Below are 17,504 nucleotides of genomic sequence, written 5' to 3'. Positions count from 1 at the left end.
CCGAACGAGGTGCTTCGGGTGCTCAATGTCCGACTTGTGATAGCGTGTTCGCGACTTTGGGTGAAATCTAATCTATGAAACCTTCGTGTGCGAGTTTGCTAGTATATCTCAGACACAAGGTGGGACAATGCGGTCACCTTTGCTGACTGCGCTGGGGCGAGTATCGCGCACTCGGGAGAGCACGACTTTTAGTGCTGGCGAGCAAGCAGGACTAGTTGACAGTATGAAGCAGACGCCTTGAGCGGAGACGGCAAGCGGAAGACGCGACAATATTTAGCTCATCCGGACGCCTGATTTCCGGTCGGATTTTCGCTTAAACCTGCCAATCTGGGTGAGCCAGCGACGAAGCCGCCGGGTACATGTAGAGGTAGCGCTGAGACCGATGGAAGCAAGTGAGGCCTGCTACATGACCATTTCCTGTGCACAGATGTACATGAACAGATAGTATACAACAGATATGCGGCGTCCGCAGGATATCTTCGGGACGTCCGATGCTGATGGATCGCATGTGGCTACAGTGGGGGTAATGAGCGCTTGCACAGTGGGCAGATTGTCTGACAGTCAGCGCCTGCCATCCCAGAGGCGCAAGACATACTTTGACAGCCAACCACTGCGCCAAACAAGCCGTATGGAACAGATGACCACATGGCGCCAGGGCGTACGCCCGACGCTGGTGCCCTGCTGCCCAACCGCTTGCCTTGATACCCTTCAACAGGGCATCTCCAGGCGCCATACTCGTCGGTTGCGTATCGACCTCCTCCATGCAGATACTGCAGGTGCGCTCGTCAGACAGCGCTACCCCTGCAGGATTGAGCGGAGTGGAGTCGAGATCGGCTTTCGGGTCGGAGGACGAGGGCAGGAGGGGGTGGTAGTTGTACCCATCCGCAGCAGCGAAGCGGTTTGGCAAGCTATGGTAAGCTTTTGCCTTGGCTGAGACTTACAAGAAGGCAGGACCGAATCTCTCCTGGGCGAGCAGTACCGAGACTTGGAAGATCTGCCAGATGACCATTCCCCAAACCCAATTGGTCCCAGAGAAGAAGAAGACGTTATCGGGGCAGCCCAGCGCGTCTGATGATCAGCCAGGGCTAAGGCTAAGTCAAGGAGAGAAGACGTACAGATGGGTATAGCAAGTCGGCCAATGGTTGTCCCGATCACGAAGGTCTTGTCCACTCCAAGGGATCGCCGAGTCGCATTTCGCCAGATCTGTGGGACCCAGAACGAGTACATTCCGAATAGCGTGACTGGCGCGAGTGAGGGGACCATAACGAGCTGGAAGGCGATGAAGACGAGAAGACCAATGACAAGCCCTGAGATCAGCCGAGCTCGAGCGAATACGTACACTTTATTCTGGGATGAGAAGCGAGTCCCTCCCGCACGCCAAACAGCGGAGACGGCGGTACCTCAGCCGCAACGCCACCTGCTTCCGCCGACTCGATGTCCGCTGCCGGCGCAGGAGCGACCGGAGGTGTGGGAGTAGGTTCAAAAGTCCGCTCAGGAGCTTGGACGCGATACAGCAGGATCACATATCGCTGTCGTCAGCACATGTTGAGGCAATGACTCACCGGTCCAAACACGATGGCCGTACACAACGCCAAAAACGCCGGGACAAGCAGCGGAAGGCTTGTCTTATTGTCGCTGGCGGTGCCGACCGCGAGGTGGGCTGAGAACATGAATGAGTCGGTGCTGACCATGCTGATGGCCGACAGTAGGGAGACTTGGGCTAGGGTGGAAGGTGTCCGAGTGAGTTCCATTTGGCGGACCAGCAGGTACAGGGTGAGCAGCATGAAGAACGAGGCGTAGGCGGCATCTATGATCAGCTCCGCCATGGGTGATACGTACAGTTGCACGTCTTCCGCCAAAAATCTTCCAGTTTCATCCCTTGTCCAGCGTCCAGCCCTATCGCAAAGCCACACTGGTCCGCAATGACTACACCGCCCAATCCGCCCCGTTGCCAGTATCCAGGAGGACGCCGAAGACTGGTGCGCAGACCGGTTGGGTTCCGAAGTTCCTCATCATACCGCTTGACGTCGGCCATATCGATACCGGCAGGAACGGGAGGCAGAGCGAGGTGTACGAGCAGGGGGCATCTCGTTCTTGTCACGTCTAGGATCAGCAGATGCCTCTTCGATACACACCTTCAGGCCGGATATCCGTCAAGAGCAGGCTCCGCTCTTGCGCGTCCAACTCCTTCTCCAGCTCGCGCATGATGATCCTCCGCGTTGTATTGTGATGTTGAGGGTAAAGTCGGGGTATGTTGCGTATATCCAGGTATAACCCGTCTGGGACAGCGTACAGCTCGTACGTCCCGTTGGGCAGGTAGTGTAGACCGATGAAGTCGTAGTCCGTCACCCGAGGTTTGATCTCCGTGTTTCCAAAGCTGATTGTCCCTCTCACCCATGACCAGTCCTCGTCCTTCACCCCACTCGTCAGGTTCGACCTCTCCTCGAGAATCGACCGCTCCTTCACGTTCATCTCCCAGCTATCCACCAGTGTCCAGTCCCAATCTCCCTTCAGCTCCTCCGCCAACGTCGCGTTCCATTCCGAGCTGGAGTTCAGCGCAGGCAGGGTGTGGTCGAAGAAGGTAACGTTTGGCCCTGGCTGGAGAAGGTTGACCGGGTGCGCCTTTCCATCACGGTGGAATCCGGTAATGTTCGAGTAGAATCGCCCTGCTCCGACCGCCGAGTGCTCAAAGCGCCCAGGTAGCAAAGCTGCCGGCTGGACTTGCGGCGTGCCACCCTCCGTCCAGTTCCCCACCACCGTCCCGTTCAATAGCCCTTTGTACTCATCCATCTGCGTCCGAGCCCGGTCCAGCTCGGTTACGCGCTGCTGGATCTGCCCATCCGGCCCGACGATAACGATCTGAGGCTGATTGTTGCTGGACGACATGAAGAAGAAGAAGGCGGTAAGGAAGAGCATAGAGCCGATGTTAGGACGTTGCTGGGGTTGACCATCGAGGAAGGCCGCCTGACCGACGAAGGGGGCAGGTGTAGTCGGCGTGACAGCTGGCGCGCCTCCTGCTGCTGCAGGAGCGACCTCCTCAGGCGGAGAACGAGGAGACCGTGGGTCCGGCGGCTCGGAGGACATCGCGTAGGGATAGCTTCAGTGACAAAGATAATGTCAAGATGACAAAGGTGTTGTCGTAGCGTGGTATGCTGCTTGCTGTGTTCGATGTTTCGGGCCCCGCAATCGACCCCTTGTCGTCTTGAAACTTGCTGCAGCTCCCACCTCTCTATAAGAAGGGATAGTCTACAGGTACAAGAGGACACTGCCAGCCATACGTCGTCTCCATCGCTTGTCTCTCCGCCGCATCCGCTATCCACTGAATGTAATAGTACCATCGATCCCCGCACTTGCCCCAGTCCCCCATGTCATTATGCGCGTCCGGAACCGGACCAAAGAAGTTGGAAGCATGCTGGGCGATGAGGGTGTTGAAGACGTCTTGATCTCGACCGACGAAGTGTCCCGTGGCGAGGAGCTTATCGAAGAGTCTGTAAAAGGCAGTCTCGAACCAGAGGACTGAAGCCTTGGTTCCGCCAAAGAACGACCCTACATGTCAGCCTTGTCGCAAATGAGCCCTCGAGTTATACTCACCTTCAGTCAGCAGCGTGGCTATCCCTCCCTGATCCTCCGTCCAAGCCTTCTCATGCCCGTGTGCCATACGCCAAAAAGGAAACATGATCAACGGCTGCTCCGTCACATTGTCGCTTTCCCTGACGTCTTCCGCCTCCCGAAACACCTCCTGCACCCGGCCCATGTCCGGCCAATAGCGCAGCGTATTGGCGGTCCGCATCGCCCCGGCGTCCTGCCAGAAGTAGTATTGGTACGCCCGCCGGCCGTCCGATGTGGTCTCCCGCACCGCCTCCCCGACGAAGTACGCCTTGGAGTTCCAAATCGCGTAGAGATCAGGATTATTGATGTGCTTTTCGACGTCTTTGGCCCATTGGTCATCCGCCTGCTGGACAAAGGAGGAAAGGACCGGTGTTTCGAGGGAGGTAGTGAAGCGGGTGTCAAAGTACACCTTGCGCCCGATGGCAACCCCACCCGCTGCGTGATTGCCCGATGACAATGCCGCCTTGCCGACCAGGTCCCGAAGATGTGCTTCTTCGGCGGGCGGGCAGAAGATGTACATGTCGGTGTGGAGCCGACCCATGAAGTTGGTCAGCCAATAGTCGTATTCCGCATGTGAGTGCTTTGCGGCCTTGAGGGGGAAGTAGGCCGTGATGAGAAGGAGCCGGTCGGCCTGGAAATCCCCTGCGGACTTGCGAGAGAGACCGAAGGACGAGAGACCGAGCTCGAAGAAGCGGGTGATACCGATGATGAGCACGGCGGCGAGACCAAAGGCCAGGGCGAGCTGTCTCGCCGCAAGCAAGCGCATGCCGTGCTGAAGGTCTTGGTCGCAAGGGTAAGGCAATCGACGTAGAGGCCAGTCCCTCCCAGAACATCGGTCGCGGGAAGCTGGCCGGCAACCGGTCCCGCGGAGCCAAATCGGCCGTAACGGCGTAAGTGGCAAAAGGCTGGCAAAAGTCCACCTCTCTCTGCATTCTCCCGCTTCGCCTCCAGCCTCTTCCAGCAAGAGGCGTACACTACTCGGCTCGATCCAGGATCCAGGATATGAGGGCGAGATGTCGCAAATTGAAGGGACATGCACTGGATGGAAAGTAAAGTTTATGCCGTTTACTTCAGAGCCAGGCTGGCTGATTACGGCACATCACGCCGGGGACCGTGCCTGAAAGAACGAGGAATGCTGGCGGCGCGCTGGTGAAGAAATTTCCCGATCCCAGTGCTTGCTTGGATGGTAACAACGCCGAGACATCACAGCAGGAGTCTACGTCCTAGGGTGTCTCGGCCGCGGTGGGGGCTCCAGTACCGTATCCAAAAGGCATGACGAAGTCCCGGCTTTGCTTCCCCAATATGGAGTATGCAACGAGTGACGCCTGTGACGCGCTGCGCGCCGTAAACGGCATGCGTCAAGCCAAAAATCACAGCTTGTCTTGCGCAACTGTACAGCTTCATCCTTCTTTCTTGTGTATAACTTGTCCGGACCCTCTCCTCTCGATCCGATCTGCCGACAACGGAGGATTCGATGATGAGAGTCAATCGCCAATCCCCAGCGGGTCGAGCCAATTTTCGGTTTCTTATCTCCCTACTTCTCAATCTCGCGGTCGCAGTTTTCGTCTTGAGCGATCTCAAGGGCGCGCGAGACCTGATACTGGGCGCGGAATCGGAGGACTTGACAGCTGAAGTGGCCTCCCCGGGGCGGCCTGATCGTTCAGAGACTGCTGTCTCAGTTCTGAAACCGCGCGCCTGCAAGCCATGCGAATTTACACCGGCGCTTTGTGCCGAGATCGGGTGAGCTCGACTTTGTCAGCCTGATAGGCTAGGCTTACCTTCTTAGAGATTATAATGTCGCCAGGGCTATAGATAGTATCAGTATGTCAGCGCTCAGCCGGGTCTGACCTGCAGGCGCAAATAATCGACTACGACGCGTTCTGGCGAAGATTCGCGCGGGTCAACCGTTCGACTTCGCCGTTCTGGGGGGATCAGGTGAGCTTGTATGCCTGCTATCAGCTGATCGTAGCTTCTCTGGGCCATGGTATACCATACGGAAAGGAGCATAGTGACCCAGATTTTGACCCAGCGAATAGCAGGGCGAATCTGCACCGAATCATCTTTGACTATCTCGCAGGTTTGGCCCCTCAGCCCAAGGAGGTGGTTATAGGCGCGAGCGGGAAGAAGGAGGGCAAGAACGGCTACATTAACGGATCAAAGGCTGGTACAGGTAAGTCTTGGTCAGGAAGGAGCTGACCAGCAGGTTCCGGATACTTTGCGTACTGCTTTCCAGAACATATACCGGAGGATGTCGACGTTGTCGTCATAGAGCTGGGTGAGTAGTCTCATCCTGATAGAACGGACTGTGCTCATATTGCAGGCATCAACGATGAGCTGTGAGTGACACGCGAACGCGAATGCGCTAATGGTGACAGGCTTCTTCAGAACTTGGACACATACGAGTTCATGGTCCGGGGCGTTTTGGATCTTCCAAATAAGCCCGCCGTCATCTACGCACAGTAAGTCAATCTTGTCGTTCATGTTCATCGCTGACGAGGTAGCATATTCAATCTGCTGTTCAACACGATGTCTTCCGGGGGAGATCTAGTAAGTTGCGTTCTACGCACGAGAAGCTGCGCTGATCCTGCAGCACCGCGGTCTGAACCGATACTACAATATCCCCATGATCAGCTCGCGGGACGCCATGCTGAGCACCATTCTGCAGGACAACACCTTGGTGGAGAAGGTCTTTACTCGAGAGCGGGGTACGCCTGGAGATGGCGACTACAGTGCTCTGGACCTTCGACACGTGAGTCGCGTCAATGGCAAGGCTGATTTAGATTTCCACATACGGGCACCATATCACTGGCGGACTGGTCAGCGCGTACATTGGCATGCAGCTGTGCGACATGGAGTCGGAAAGCGAGATGCGAGGCGATGCGACTGTAGCGGACGTCAACGTCCTGTATCCCATCGAGCCTATCCCTCGGGTGAGTACCCACTATGACTGAGCTGACTTGCAGATGCGGTTGGGAACGAAGTGGGACCCCGACACCAAACTTGAAACGCTACATCCCAGTTGCTTCTCAATGGACTCGAAGAAGCATCCTCTTGTACCAAAGGCGCAGAAGGGATGGTAAGTCTCCAAGCGATAGCTGTGAGGAGTCCGCTGATTCTTCCAGGCGCAAATGGAACTGGAAGGAGAAGGTGAGCCAGTCTTGTTGTCCAGGGGTACCGAGCTGAAGGCGCAGTACTACTGGATATCAACCGACCCCGGATCTACCATCTCTTTTGACTTCAGGACAATCGTTGGCGAGGTATCTATCCACTACCTTCGATCCCAGACATTCGGGCTCGGCGATCTTTACTGCTGGGTGGACAACGACCGTAGCAAAGACACGCGTATGGAGGGCTGGTGGCCGCTGGAGTTCAACATCGCGCAGTAGGTCCCGACTTCCAGTCCTTCGGGGCGCTCCGCTTACCTCCAGGCACATGGAAATCCAGGGTCTCTCCCCTGGAGCTCACGTTTTGAACTGCGAATTGACTCCAGACACGCATGACCCGAACGGTGGCCACGAGTTCCGTCTGATTGGGTTGACAAGGTGAGTAGCTCAAGACCGGATTAGGCCTGAGCTGACGAAATAGCGTATAGGGACCGAGGTATCATCATCTTACTATTAGAGCTATGCATCTGTCATATAGAGCCAGCCGTGTGATTTATATGAGGCCCTGGGAGTGCGTTATCTAGGCTACTGAGAGTACGACGCAGCCAGGATCAAGCAAGATTGAGCGTGACAGGCATTACGAGAAGACGCGTTCCTTCCGCAAGCGGCACACCATCTAAAAAACCTTACATGCTTCTTCCCATCGCTCTTCATCTTTTCTTAGGTATAGCCATCATGTCTGGAAGTGAGCGCATCATCTCATGCTAAGGATTGAGCGGCACTGACGATATAGCTATTCTCGTCACCGGTGGAACAGGTCTGGTTGGAAAGGGGATTCAGTATATCATCGAGAACGAGCCCGAAGGGAGCCGATTTGGCAAGAAGGCAGGCGCGAAATGGGTATTCCTGGGCAGCAAGGACGGAGACCTCAGGTGAGCTCTCACCATGAGCTGGACTCATCATCAGGGACTTCGAGGCGACCAAAGCCATCTTTGAGAAGCATCAGCCTACCGAGGTTATCCACTGTATGTTCCCATCATCAACGTTGCGAGCTCAGCTAACAAGCAGTGGCGGCGCTCGTCGGTGGTCTCTTCAGCAACATGAAGTACAAGTCGACTTTCCTCCGTGATAACCTCCTTATCAACGACAACATCCTCGAGCTCTCGCATCGCTTCAAGTGCAAGAAGGTTGTCAGCTGCTTGTCGACCTGTGTCTTCCCCGATAAGGTACGTCGCGTTTCAGAAGGGCTCGATGAAGCTGACAACCAGGTGGAATACCCCCTTACCGAGGAGAAGGTTCATCTCGGCCCTCCCCACGGCTCCAACTTTGGTTACGCACACGGCAAGCGATTGGTAGATGTTCAGAACCACGCCTACAACGACCAGTACGGAGACATGTTCACCAGCGTGATCCCTACCAACATTTTCGGAGAACACGACAACTACGTGAGTACAGATGGTACGCACGAGCTGATAACCAGGACTTGTCGGACTCGCACGTCATTCCGGGTCTTGTGCACAAATGCATCCTTGCAAAGAGTGCGTCCCGTCCCGCACAGCGCTGATTGGCAGAAAACAACACCCCTTTCATCGTCTCCGGTACCGGCAAACCCCTCCGCCAATTCGTTTACTCTCGCGACTTGGCCAAGCTCATGATCTGGACCCTTTACGAGTACAACGAGATCGACCCTATCATTCTCTCCACTGGCGAGGACGAGGAGATCAGCATCAAGGATGTCGCGGATGCGATCGTCAAGGCTGTTGGCTTTGAGGGAGACTATCAGGTACGTCTAGCTATTGGGACTGGGCTGATGTCTAGTTTGATACATCCAAGGCGGACGGACAATACCGCAAGCCCGCGTCAAATGCCAAGCTTCAAAGACTCACCGGTGGTTTCAAGTTCACCCCTTTCCAGGAGGCTCTGCAGCAGAGTGTCACCTGGTTCATGGAGAACTACGAGTGAGTGTTCTGGATGCGTGATCTGGGTAATAGCTGACAGCCAGTTCCGCGCGTACTGGGGGTAACGGCAAGCTGAACAATGTGGAGACCAAGCAGTGATGCTTTCGATCCTGGGCCTTATATAGATGCGGGCACTATCTCTTTGATCCTTCTGGTGTATGTTGCCGGTTACCCCTGGCTTCTGTTTGGCGGCATCTGCATTGACGTTCAAGATTCCATGATGCTACCCTGACCTATACTGATTTACCCTAATAAAATTTATGATTCCCCTATGCTGTGACGATAATCCTCCAACCAAGCCGCCCACATATTGTCGTGCACAGCATCATCTCCCCTACCCACCAGTGGCCTCCGCTTGATATCCGGCAGAGGACCTTCCCGAACATAATGTCTGTTTGTCAGCAAGCCCAACCCCTTGACGGAAAACTCACCTGCCGTCCGAAGCAGATTCTGGCCTAGAATCCAGGATGGCGAAAGCGTCTATCGCTCTTATTGACAGCATAGGGTACCAATCGCGCATCTCGTCGATGACGGTATTGGCATAGCTGCTGAAGTGGCGCAACCGCTCCCGCTTCATCTGGTTCCAGCACATGATTCCGGGTACGCTGGCTGCGGTGTGCAGCCAGGTGATGTGGACGTCGGGACCGAGGATCTCGATGATTAGCCGCAGGACGACATGTACAGCTCCTGCGTACTGTTCGGGCGAGTTGCGGCCGAACCACATCCCGATATTGGCGACGACATGGGAGACCGGTGGCTGAGCCGCAGCGAGCGCTTCGAGATGGCCCCGCGCGACCTGTGGATTGTCTGCGACGAAGCGCTGGCTGAAGCGGATGGACTCGGAAGCACCAGAGCCCCCGGTTTCTCGCCTCGGCCAGTCAAAGGAGTGGTCGGCGAAGTGGTAGTCTGTGGTGCTGTCCGAGTAGACGCACTGCATCGTCTCCGGTTTGGACGGATCCGGGACGAGACCCTCGTTGAAAGTAGGCCAGAGATGACCGCAGAAGTGGGAGCGCTGGATAGAGTCGCCGATATAGAGGACGTGTTTGAGCGCTTTGTTGGCGTCGGCCATGGCCCGAAAGTCGAGAGCGGGACGTTTGCACTGGTACGGGAGGTAGACGTAGTCGGGCATTTCGCCATATGGAATGAGGGAATCTGATTAGCACATCTCACAACGGGCACTCACTACTTCGATTCACATGACTCGCAAGCCAAGCCTGCTCTTTGTATTGTGGCCGTATGTGCTCAAGGCTGAACCATGCGCTCTCCATCGGGGTGCGGTAGTCCTCGTAAGTGCAGTGGCGGGTATGGTGGGATGGGGGAGGCACCTCCTCCTCGACGTTGACGATGAGTTGGCCGCTACCAGCGATAGCTGGGATGGGGGGAGTGTTCTGATCCCAGTGGTTCATTTCCGAAGGGCACTTGTCCGGTACAGGCCATTCGGGGTAGCCCCAGAGCTCGTATATCCCCGGATGTGTGAGTGTGGCTGTGACGACTGTCCGACCGGTGGTAGCGTTGTGCTTGAAAGCATCATACCGAGGAGGGACTGAATATGCGACGGGACCGCGAAAGTGCAGGTAGTACATGGGCGGGCAGTGGGTGTCGCCGATGATCTCCGCACCACACTGGACCGCTATCTCGAACGGACGGCCGCTGCGTGGTACCGAGAGGACCTCCATCGTGTATGGGCCTGAAGCCTCAGCTCGATAGTCTATCGCGATCGATCAACTCACCGGTACTAGTTGCCAGCTGATCCAACAGATCCTCCCCGGGCGTCTTGACCGCCAGCGTGGGGTCCAGGAGGGCACGTATCGTCATGTCTCCACCGCCAATGCTGTGTCGAGCTATTTCGGTCCATAGCTGCCGCGAGTACGACGATTCACTACGAATCAGTCCGTGACAAAGGAAGATACGCACTGCTCCAGAGCGAGATCGAGCGTCAACAACAGAGTGACCACGCAGATGAACGCCTTGATGCCCAAGTGCCTCCTCAGCAGGGTGTAAAGTTCTGACGCTCTGCCCAATGTCGCGTTCGAGCGAATAGAGCGACCGGCGCTCATTTAGCGATGAAGGTTGCTCTAGTAATGCGCGAGGAGGTGCAGCAAGAACATGGAAAGACACGTAGGGACTTTGATTTTGATCTCTGCGCGACAGGACCGGTGGCCGGATTCTGAGACCATCACGGCATCGCCGACGGCCAAGGAAACCTTAAATTTTAGGCCCAATCTAGCAGCTGCAAGGGCCATGCACTGCGATGCATTCACCTTAGCTTTGCCAGCAGGGACATCAGCCCGGGACATCGCGCTGGCAACCACTTGTCCTGGTACAGCATCATTGGTACAGCGCACTCGACTCATCCTCCCTTCAAGAGCGCTCGTGCCAATCGCGTTCCCTTCTGTTTCACATGTCTTCTGTTATCACATCAGAAGAAGGCCATCGCCGAGTGCTCATGCAGCATCGCGCTGCTGCGACCTGTACCAGCTGATGTCCGCCATCTGCTTGAGGTGCGCTTCGTCGTGGGTCGGGGTCGCCAGCGGTCCGAGATCTTCTCGATGGGGCTAAATGCGGTCCCTTGGGGTCCGTCAACTTGATTTATCCTGGGTTACTTTGGGTCATTTGCGACAGCGCGAGCGTTTTGTCTGTATCTCTGTGCAAGGTATAGTCGCAGAGATCGCAGGCGAGACTCCTTTTGCTTCGTGGGTGGCACACTTTAGCGCTTCAGCCGCCCACTCGTTTGGGAACGCCACATTGACTTTGAACTTCCGCACTCCACATTCCTCAAATCGCAACTCACTGGTTCGGGCGCGCTGTGCTACGGTTACTGCATTCATCATTGCGGCTGCAGAGATAATCACTTACTGGTTGCCTCAAATCTGATGGCCCGGATGGCCGGTCTGTCAACACGGTCCTTCCGACCACCTCGCCAACGTCGATATCTGCTGCCATCTATCCTTGCTCTCACCGTTCTCTGGCTCTACTACCACTTCAGCAGTGCGGCGGATGACAGTCTCCCACAAATCTCGACACCGAAGATCGGTACGTATGTCTGGTCGGGATGGCCCGCGCAGCAGGTCGGCGATCAGCGGGCCAGCTGGGGCGCATTGCGCCAAGTTGGAGCGAAAGCACGGATCAAGCAGAACCTGCGGGCGGATAAGAGATACTTGATCTCGTTCTCGCTTTCTGGGTGAGTCGCGCCAGCTTGGCTTTGGGCAACGAGCTGATAAGTAGGTGGAACAACCAGGTAGGTCGGCTCTTACATGCCTGATGGCTGGCTCCAGCTGAGATATTAGGTCATAGATATGCTCAATCGTAAGTGACGATACCTAACCATGGTCGGCGCTGACTCGACAGACGTACATCTGGCCGTCAACTCCGGTCGAATCCCTGTCGTGACACCCTTCTATCCACACTACGTCCACTATGATGAGGCCATCACTCGTGACCTGCCCGTCGGACGCGTCTTTGATCTCAAGCGCCTAGCCGTGGCCTTGGCGGACACGCCAATCGTCGAAGCACACGAGCTCAAGCGGATCTGGGGAATGGAGAAGGAGCACGCTGCGGTGGTCTATGACGGGGAAGTGAAGCAGTCGGCGGGGAAATGGGGGAAGAAGCTGAAGAAGGGCGTGCGCATTCCGCCAGAGGACTGGGAGAAGCGAGACGAAACGCTGGGATGCTGGAGCTTCTACGGCAACTTTGGCGGCGAGGGGTCCGCACCGATGGACAGAATCGGCTTGAGTCAGTATCTCGTACTCTTATGAGCGACTGGTGCTGACATTTCAGACCTCGACTATACACCTCTGCCCTCCACACTTTACCCGGGCGGTTTCAACACCTATCCTGTCCCCCTGAAAGCCGCCGCCGAGCACTTCCGCCAGACCCACACATCCGTCCCCGCCGCTTCCCTCCTTACGCTTCACCATTTCCCGGAGCTCGCACGTCCTACTGTCCTACCAGACGATCACCTGGCCTGCGTCGACTCGTCCTACTGGATGCAGGAGACACCGGCGAAATGGGATCTGCATGGGGAATGGCGGAACGCAGCTGGAGTGTGGCTGACAGTCGGGAGACATGCCTACTTCCGGGAGGAGCTGCAGGACCTTGCGGGTGCAGCGCTAAGGGGGCTGTTTGGGTTGACGGGGGCCGAGGAAATACCGCCGGTCAGTTCTGTCTGGCAGGTGCACCTGGACTTCAGCTGAGATCGCAGTTCATTGGTGTGCATATTCGGCGAGGAGGTGCGTATCGTCTGCAGATGCTGAAGACACGCTAATCCTTAGACTTTGGGCCGGAGTGGATGCACCTCACTCCAAGACACTATGCTTACGTCGCGGATGCAGTGAGGCGGTCGATACAGAAGGACTTGGGCGTGGGGCTGGTTCGCGTCCTTGTCGCTACGGACGAGGAAGATCCCGACTGGTTGTGAGTTACAATTGCCTCAAGCTGTCCGAGCTGACTGTGTCAGGCAGCAGCTGCGTGACTTTGGCTGGTACCTGACGCAAGACTATGATGCCTGGATGGAGACTGCAGCGGACGATCAATGGTAGGTGTCTAGATCCTCCATCTCGCACCACAACTTATAGCAAAGGTTACCCATCGTGCTCGACTCCTTGATCCTGTCGCGGGGCATCGGCTTTGTCGGTCCAGCTTCAAGTACAAGTGAGCCCATCCCCTCGTATCCCTCAGCAGGTATCTTTGCTGACAAGTAGTGAGTATCCTTTCATATCTGCGCGTCAAGGAGTGGAATAAAGGCGTCGCCCGCTTCATCCAGCCGCACGACAAGGTGCCAGATGGGTGGACTTGGGCGAGGGGATCAAGGGATGCATCTTCAATATGACTCCAGCAGGACTTGGTCCAGCCTTTACTGGTCGTTTCCCTCGCTTCTGTCAAAACTCTCGAGCTGACCCAATCTGTGGGTCTAGAGAGGTCATTCCGAACACTGTTGAGCCCATTGATAGCAAGCAGGCTGCAGGCTGAAAGCGGCTGAAGGATCCTCTGCCGTAATTGTGTATTTATGGTGCGTGCCTGACAGGCTACCGACGGAACAGCAGACGGAACTCAAAGTCAAAGGGAAAAGAGGAGCAAAAGTCGTACTTGTCTTCCCCTAACAACTTACTCTGTATATACCACGCTTCAGCTAGGAAGAGCACTCGAGGAGCGGAAAGCGTGGCTATCTCGCGTAGACTCTCATAATCATGGCTCCTTCCCAATCGCCTGAAGCTCCAGCTTCAAACGCCAAAATCGTGTGTCCGGTCGCGTCCTAAGCGTCTCCCGCCCTTGCACGAGCTGACGCTGCAGGCTGGAGTAGTCTCCTTCTACATCGTTGCTGCCATCCTCGTGAGCCATAGCGCTATTCACGCTCGGGATCCTACTAACGAACTAGATGGTGACAGTCAACAAATGGGTCCTCCTCACCACCTCCATCCCAATCTTCTTCCTCTTCGTCCAGCTCTCCATCGCTGTCATCCTGCTCCTCCTGTGCCAGGCTCTGAAACTCATCACGCTGCCGCACTGGGACCCAAAGACCGCCAAGGCACTCTTACCACTCATCGGGATCAACGTGTCGGGCCTGATCTTCAACAACCTCTGCCTCCAATACGTCGATGCGAGCTTTTACCAGATCGCTCGCGGCTTGGTCCTCCCTATTACGGTCTCGCTCGCATTCGCGCTGCAGCAAAGCCCGCCTAGTCTTCGGGCGACGGCGTGCTGCGTGGGGGTGACCGCTGGGTTCTCGGTTGGTGTGCTGTTCGACTCGTACTCGACCCGCGGAGCCAAGGCAACCAGCATGTGGGTGTCAGCGTTTTCTGGTGTTTTCGGCGCTGATCACTTAGTATCGGCGTCATCTTTGGGGTACTCTCATCCTGCACTACCGCGCTGCACTCGATCGTCATCAAGTCTTCCCTTCCCCATGTCAACAACTCGGCCGTACAGCTCGCATGGTACACCAATCTACTGTCGACTATCGCGATTCTCCCGATATTTATCCTCATGGGAGAGGTTCAGGGTGTCTTTGACATGCTGGCTGACCCGGTTGAGCTCGGCAGGTTCGCTTGGGGTGGGGCCATCACCGTGCGTTACCGCCTGGAAGACTATGCCAGATAAGTCAAAGGCGCTCCAGCTAACACGTGCTAGGGTGTCGTCGGCTTCCTCATCTGCATCGCTGGCTTCCTCTCCATCAAAGTCACATCCCCCGTCACACATATGGTCTCGTCCGCTGCGCGCGGAGTGGTGCAAACGCTGCTGAGCGTTTGGTTCTTCGGGGATCTGATTACAGGGTAGGTACCCAGCCCAGCCCCGCGTGCATATAGCTGATGAGCAGTGCCCGCGCTACTTCCATCTTTCTCATCACCCTGGCGTCCATGGGATACGTATGGGTCAAGCACAGCGAGCAAAATCCGGCACCAGCGCGGAAGCATGTTATCTTCGACCAGGAGCGGGAAGATCAAGTGCCGCTCACAAGCAGGAGGGAGGAGGTCTGAGCGCTTGGTGCACGATTCGTGGGGGAGGGAGGCGATCTGAAGACGGTCATCTGGGGAGCCGGTTAGAGTAGCTCGAGTTCTCGTCGGGGTTTTGGTTTCCGGGATTGTCGATAGAACGTTTCTTGTCTGTCCCTCAGCTGACTACATACTGATCTGAACGGGCGTACGGTACTTGTGACATGGACAACCAAGACGGGTAAAGCATCATTGAGCTACAGATATTGTCCATTATGCTGCCAACTTACAGACAGATATATACACTACTCAATCCAGTATAGCTTCCGATACCAAGCCCTGCAGCCCCGTCCAAAAGCCCGCAATTACACCCGGTGCAAATCCATTCTCATCGTACCCCAGTGAAAGCCACAATTGACCACTGATCACATCAGCTGAGCCTCGCAGCTGACAAGAGGCAGACATACCGGAATGTATAGGCAAAGAGCAGCAGGCCCGCCGAGCGTTGCCTTGATCCCGTCATTAGACTCTCCAGTTTGATGCTGGGGAAAGCAGCGTGCTTGTACATCCCGTCGAGATTGCCCAGCATCGAAACACCCATTAGCGCCTTCTGGGGCGCTGCATCTGCCAGCCACCGGGGAGAGATGACCTCCGAAGCCGCGGTCGGCTCGACGACCCCATCGTCCATCTTGGCCCATCTGACCGCTCGTTCCCGCCGCTCAAGCCCATCTCGCCGAGCTCGAGGGACCACAAAGGGGGACCGGGTGGCAGCCATCATCTGCGCACGGACGGATCGCGCACGATGCCATAGGAGATCGGAGGTGGCGATGGGGACATGGAGTGATGGGAGGGACACGTTGAAGTAGCCGATAGCGAGGTGGAAGAAGGATTCGGGGGAAGAGGGGACAGAAGGAGTTTGGATGTGGGGTCGGAGGTTGGCGGCAGAGTAGATGATACTGATTGTCAGCGTGAGTTTAATCTTGAGCGGGAAAGCACTTACCAAGGGTCCCGAGAGGACGGAGCCAACCTCGCCCAAGCCATGTTGCAGAGCGCAAAGACGGCATGAGCGACCGTTACCCCATTCGCCTTGCAGCTGCTCAAGATGCGCTTGGTCTCGTCTGAGGAGTAGGCTACGGTGGGGACGACGGTCTGACGGGGCTTACGCTGCGATGCTGGGATGAGGGGGAAGCTCTGATTGCCGGTGAGCCTGGTCTGGTTGAGCCTGGAGTCGACCGCACCGACGATTGTCCGCCATGCTGACGCCGCAGGAAGCTGACTTTCGAGGCCCTGGGGGATGGGTTGGGGCTCCTCAAGGTAGAGCTTCGCCAGAATCATCTCGCGGAGATCGGCGACCGAGCTTGAAGACCCGAGAAGAGTATAAAACTCATTCATGAAGGTGTGGAGGGCCATACCGTCACCGATGGCGTGGGTGGCGCAGAGCATGAGCTCGCAATCGTACGCCTCGCTCTCGGCTCGGGCATTGGGGGAGGAGGGAGGAGTGGCAAGGCCAAAGGCAGGAGCGGTGGGATGGGCGAATACGAGGCAGGCTAGCCGGTCTGATGACAATGTCCTCGGTCCGTTGAGGTAGGTGTCGATGATAGAGCCGTTGGTTGGTACAGCGTGGAAGCGGCTCGCTGCTTGCTGCAGGGCTTCCTCCAGGGTGGACGGGACAGAGCGGACAAAGCGGACGTCCTCATACGTATGGGCTGAGATTGATGAGGCGAGCAAGGGGTGACGGAGGAGTTGGTATGCCCAGACATACAGGACTCGGGACTCGGAGAGGCAGTCGGAAGCCCCACTGAGCCGGTGGTGTACGTACCTGCTACGTCAGCTTCGGCAAGGCGGAGGAATGCTGGGGCTCACATATCATTGACGCCGTCGGCTCGGGAGGGCAGGTAGTACGAGAGCTCATTATCGGTGAGCTGGCGGGACTGCCAGTGCGCTACGTTGACCCCGGGCTGGTTCTGGAAGCGGTCGGTAGAAGTCGCCGGGGGAGTGAGTGGCAGACTGGGAGGGAGGACGGGCTGAGGTCGTGCCGCTGGTGGAGCGTAGGGGCGGGAGGTGTGGTCGACCTTGCTGAATCGAGCTATGTTGTTGCCAGTAGGGGTGGTAGGGGGCGTCAGCATGTCCATGATTGCGTCAAGAATAGTCAGAATTGCGGAAGAGGAGGGGGGTTGGCGTCGGCGTATGGCGTGCGGGAGTGGTCTTATGTAGCCTGTACATCATGGCTGTGTTACTGCTACGCATCCCATAGCTGAAAGCGGGAAGGATAGCCTTCCACACTGCTATGGCCACACGCGCGCTGGGGTACATTCCCTTCGTCCGGCTCTCCAGATCTTCGGCAGCTTTGAGACATTCCCTCTGCCACCGGGCCCGAGACAGGAAGTACGACGACCTCCGGCAGAGCG

At 56.5% G+C, this 17,504-nt stretch overlaps 7 protein-coding genes across 7 annotated transcripts; 4 read left to right on the top strand and 3 right to left on the bottom strand.

Annotated features, from left to right (window-relative positions):
* Positions 1–402: 402 nt before the first annotated feature.
* MKK02DRAFT_28465 (uncharacterized protein) lies at positions 403–4,375 on the bottom strand (the record flags this gene model as incomplete). Its single annotated transcript, XM_053087562.1, has 10 exons — positions 403–554; positions 592–908; positions 942–1,068; positions 1,116–1,307; positions 1,340–1,529; positions 1,563–1,807; positions 1,840–2,103; positions 2,136–3,097; positions 3,267–3,546; positions 3,592–4,375. The coding sequence occupies 10 exons, from the start codon at positions 4,373–4,375 to the stop codon at positions 403–405; spliced, it is 3,513 nt and encodes a 1,170-aa protein (XP_052943453.1).
* Positions 4,376–5,086: 711 nt separating this feature from the next.
* MKK02DRAFT_38333 (CAS3p) lies at positions 5,087–7,155 on the top strand (the record flags this gene model as incomplete). Its single annotated transcript, XM_053090047.1, has 14 exons — positions 5,087–5,349; positions 5,396–5,430; positions 5,464–5,544; positions 5,579–5,779; positions 5,813–5,884; positions 5,930–5,945; positions 5,985–6,068; positions 6,111–6,156; positions 6,200–6,358; positions 6,390–6,539; positions 6,573–6,685; positions 6,732–6,756; positions 6,801–6,991; positions 7,038–7,155. 14 exons carry the CDS (start codon positions 5,087–5,089, stop codon positions 7,153–7,155), a joined length of 1,554 nt encoding a protein of 517 aa, XP_052943452.1.
* Positions 7,156–7,448: 293 nt separating this feature from the next.
* On the top strand, positions 7,449–8,770 carry MKK02DRAFT_38332 (uncharacterized protein; the record flags this gene model as incomplete). The annotated part of the gene is made up of 9 exons (XM_053090046.1): positions 7,449–7,458; positions 7,507–7,645; positions 7,680–7,738; positions 7,782–7,939; positions 7,982–8,158; positions 8,194–8,251; positions 8,285–8,496; positions 8,532–8,671; positions 8,716–8,770. 9 exons carry the CDS (start codon positions 7,449–7,451, stop codon positions 8,768–8,770), a joined length of 1,008 nt encoding a protein of 335 aa, XP_052943451.1.
* Positions 8,771–8,940: 170 nt separating this feature from the next.
* On the bottom strand, positions 8,941–10,728 carry MKK02DRAFT_28463 (uncharacterized protein; the record flags this gene model as incomplete). Its single annotated transcript, XM_053087561.1, is given in 6 exon segments — positions 8,941–8,959; positions 8,979–9,062; positions 9,103–9,823; positions 9,855–10,358; positions 10,402–10,550; positions 10,586–10,728. The coding sequence occupies 6 exon segments, from the start codon at positions 10,726–10,728 to the stop codon at positions 8,941–8,943; spliced, it is 1,620 nt and encodes a 539-aa protein (XP_052943450.1).
* Positions 10,729–11,544: 816 nt separating this feature from the next.
* On the top strand, positions 11,545–13,209 carry MKK02DRAFT_28462 (uncharacterized protein; the record flags this gene model as incomplete). The annotated part of the gene is made up of 8 exons (XM_053087560.1): positions 11,545–11,852; positions 11,897–11,909; positions 11,959–11,977; positions 12,020–12,403; positions 12,449–12,825; positions 12,873–12,900; positions 12,943–13,084; positions 13,128–13,209. The coding sequence occupies 8 exons, from the start codon at positions 11,545–11,547 to the stop codon at positions 13,207–13,209; spliced, it is 1,353 nt and encodes a 450-aa protein (XP_052943449.1).
* A 754-nt stretch (positions 13,210–13,963) lies between these two features.
* On the top strand, positions 13,964–15,141 carry MKK02DRAFT_17531 (uncharacterized protein; the record flags this gene model as incomplete). The annotated part of the gene is made up of 5 exons (XM_053085804.1): positions 13,964–13,999; positions 14,046–14,449; positions 14,494–14,731; positions 14,795–14,937; positions 14,982–15,141. Coding segments are annotated over 5 exons (981 nt in total), but the record flags the coding sequence as incomplete, so codon positions are not given.
* Positions 15,142–15,405: 264 nt separating this feature from the next.
* MKK02DRAFT_17056 (uncharacterized protein) lies at positions 15,406–17,222 on the bottom strand (the record flags this gene model as incomplete). Its single annotated transcript, XM_053085726.1, has 4 exons — positions 15,406–15,517; positions 15,564–16,052; positions 16,097–16,915; positions 16,960–17,222. The coding sequence occupies 4 exons, from the start codon at positions 17,220–17,222 to the stop codon at positions 15,406–15,408; spliced, it is 1,683 nt and encodes a 560-aa protein (XP_052943447.1).
* Positions 17,223–17,504: the final 282 nt, after the last annotated feature.

Source organism: Dioszegia hungarica (assembly GCF_025882075.1).
Source record: "Dioszegia hungarica strain PDD-24b-2 chromosome Unknown MKK02contig_16, whole genome shotgun sequence".
Classification (NCBI taxonomy): domain Eukaryota; kingdom Fungi; phylum Basidiomycota; class Tremellomycetes; order Tremellales; family Bulleribasidiaceae; genus Dioszegia; species Dioszegia hungarica.
This window is presented reverse-complemented; position numbering and strand designations above follow the sequence as displayed.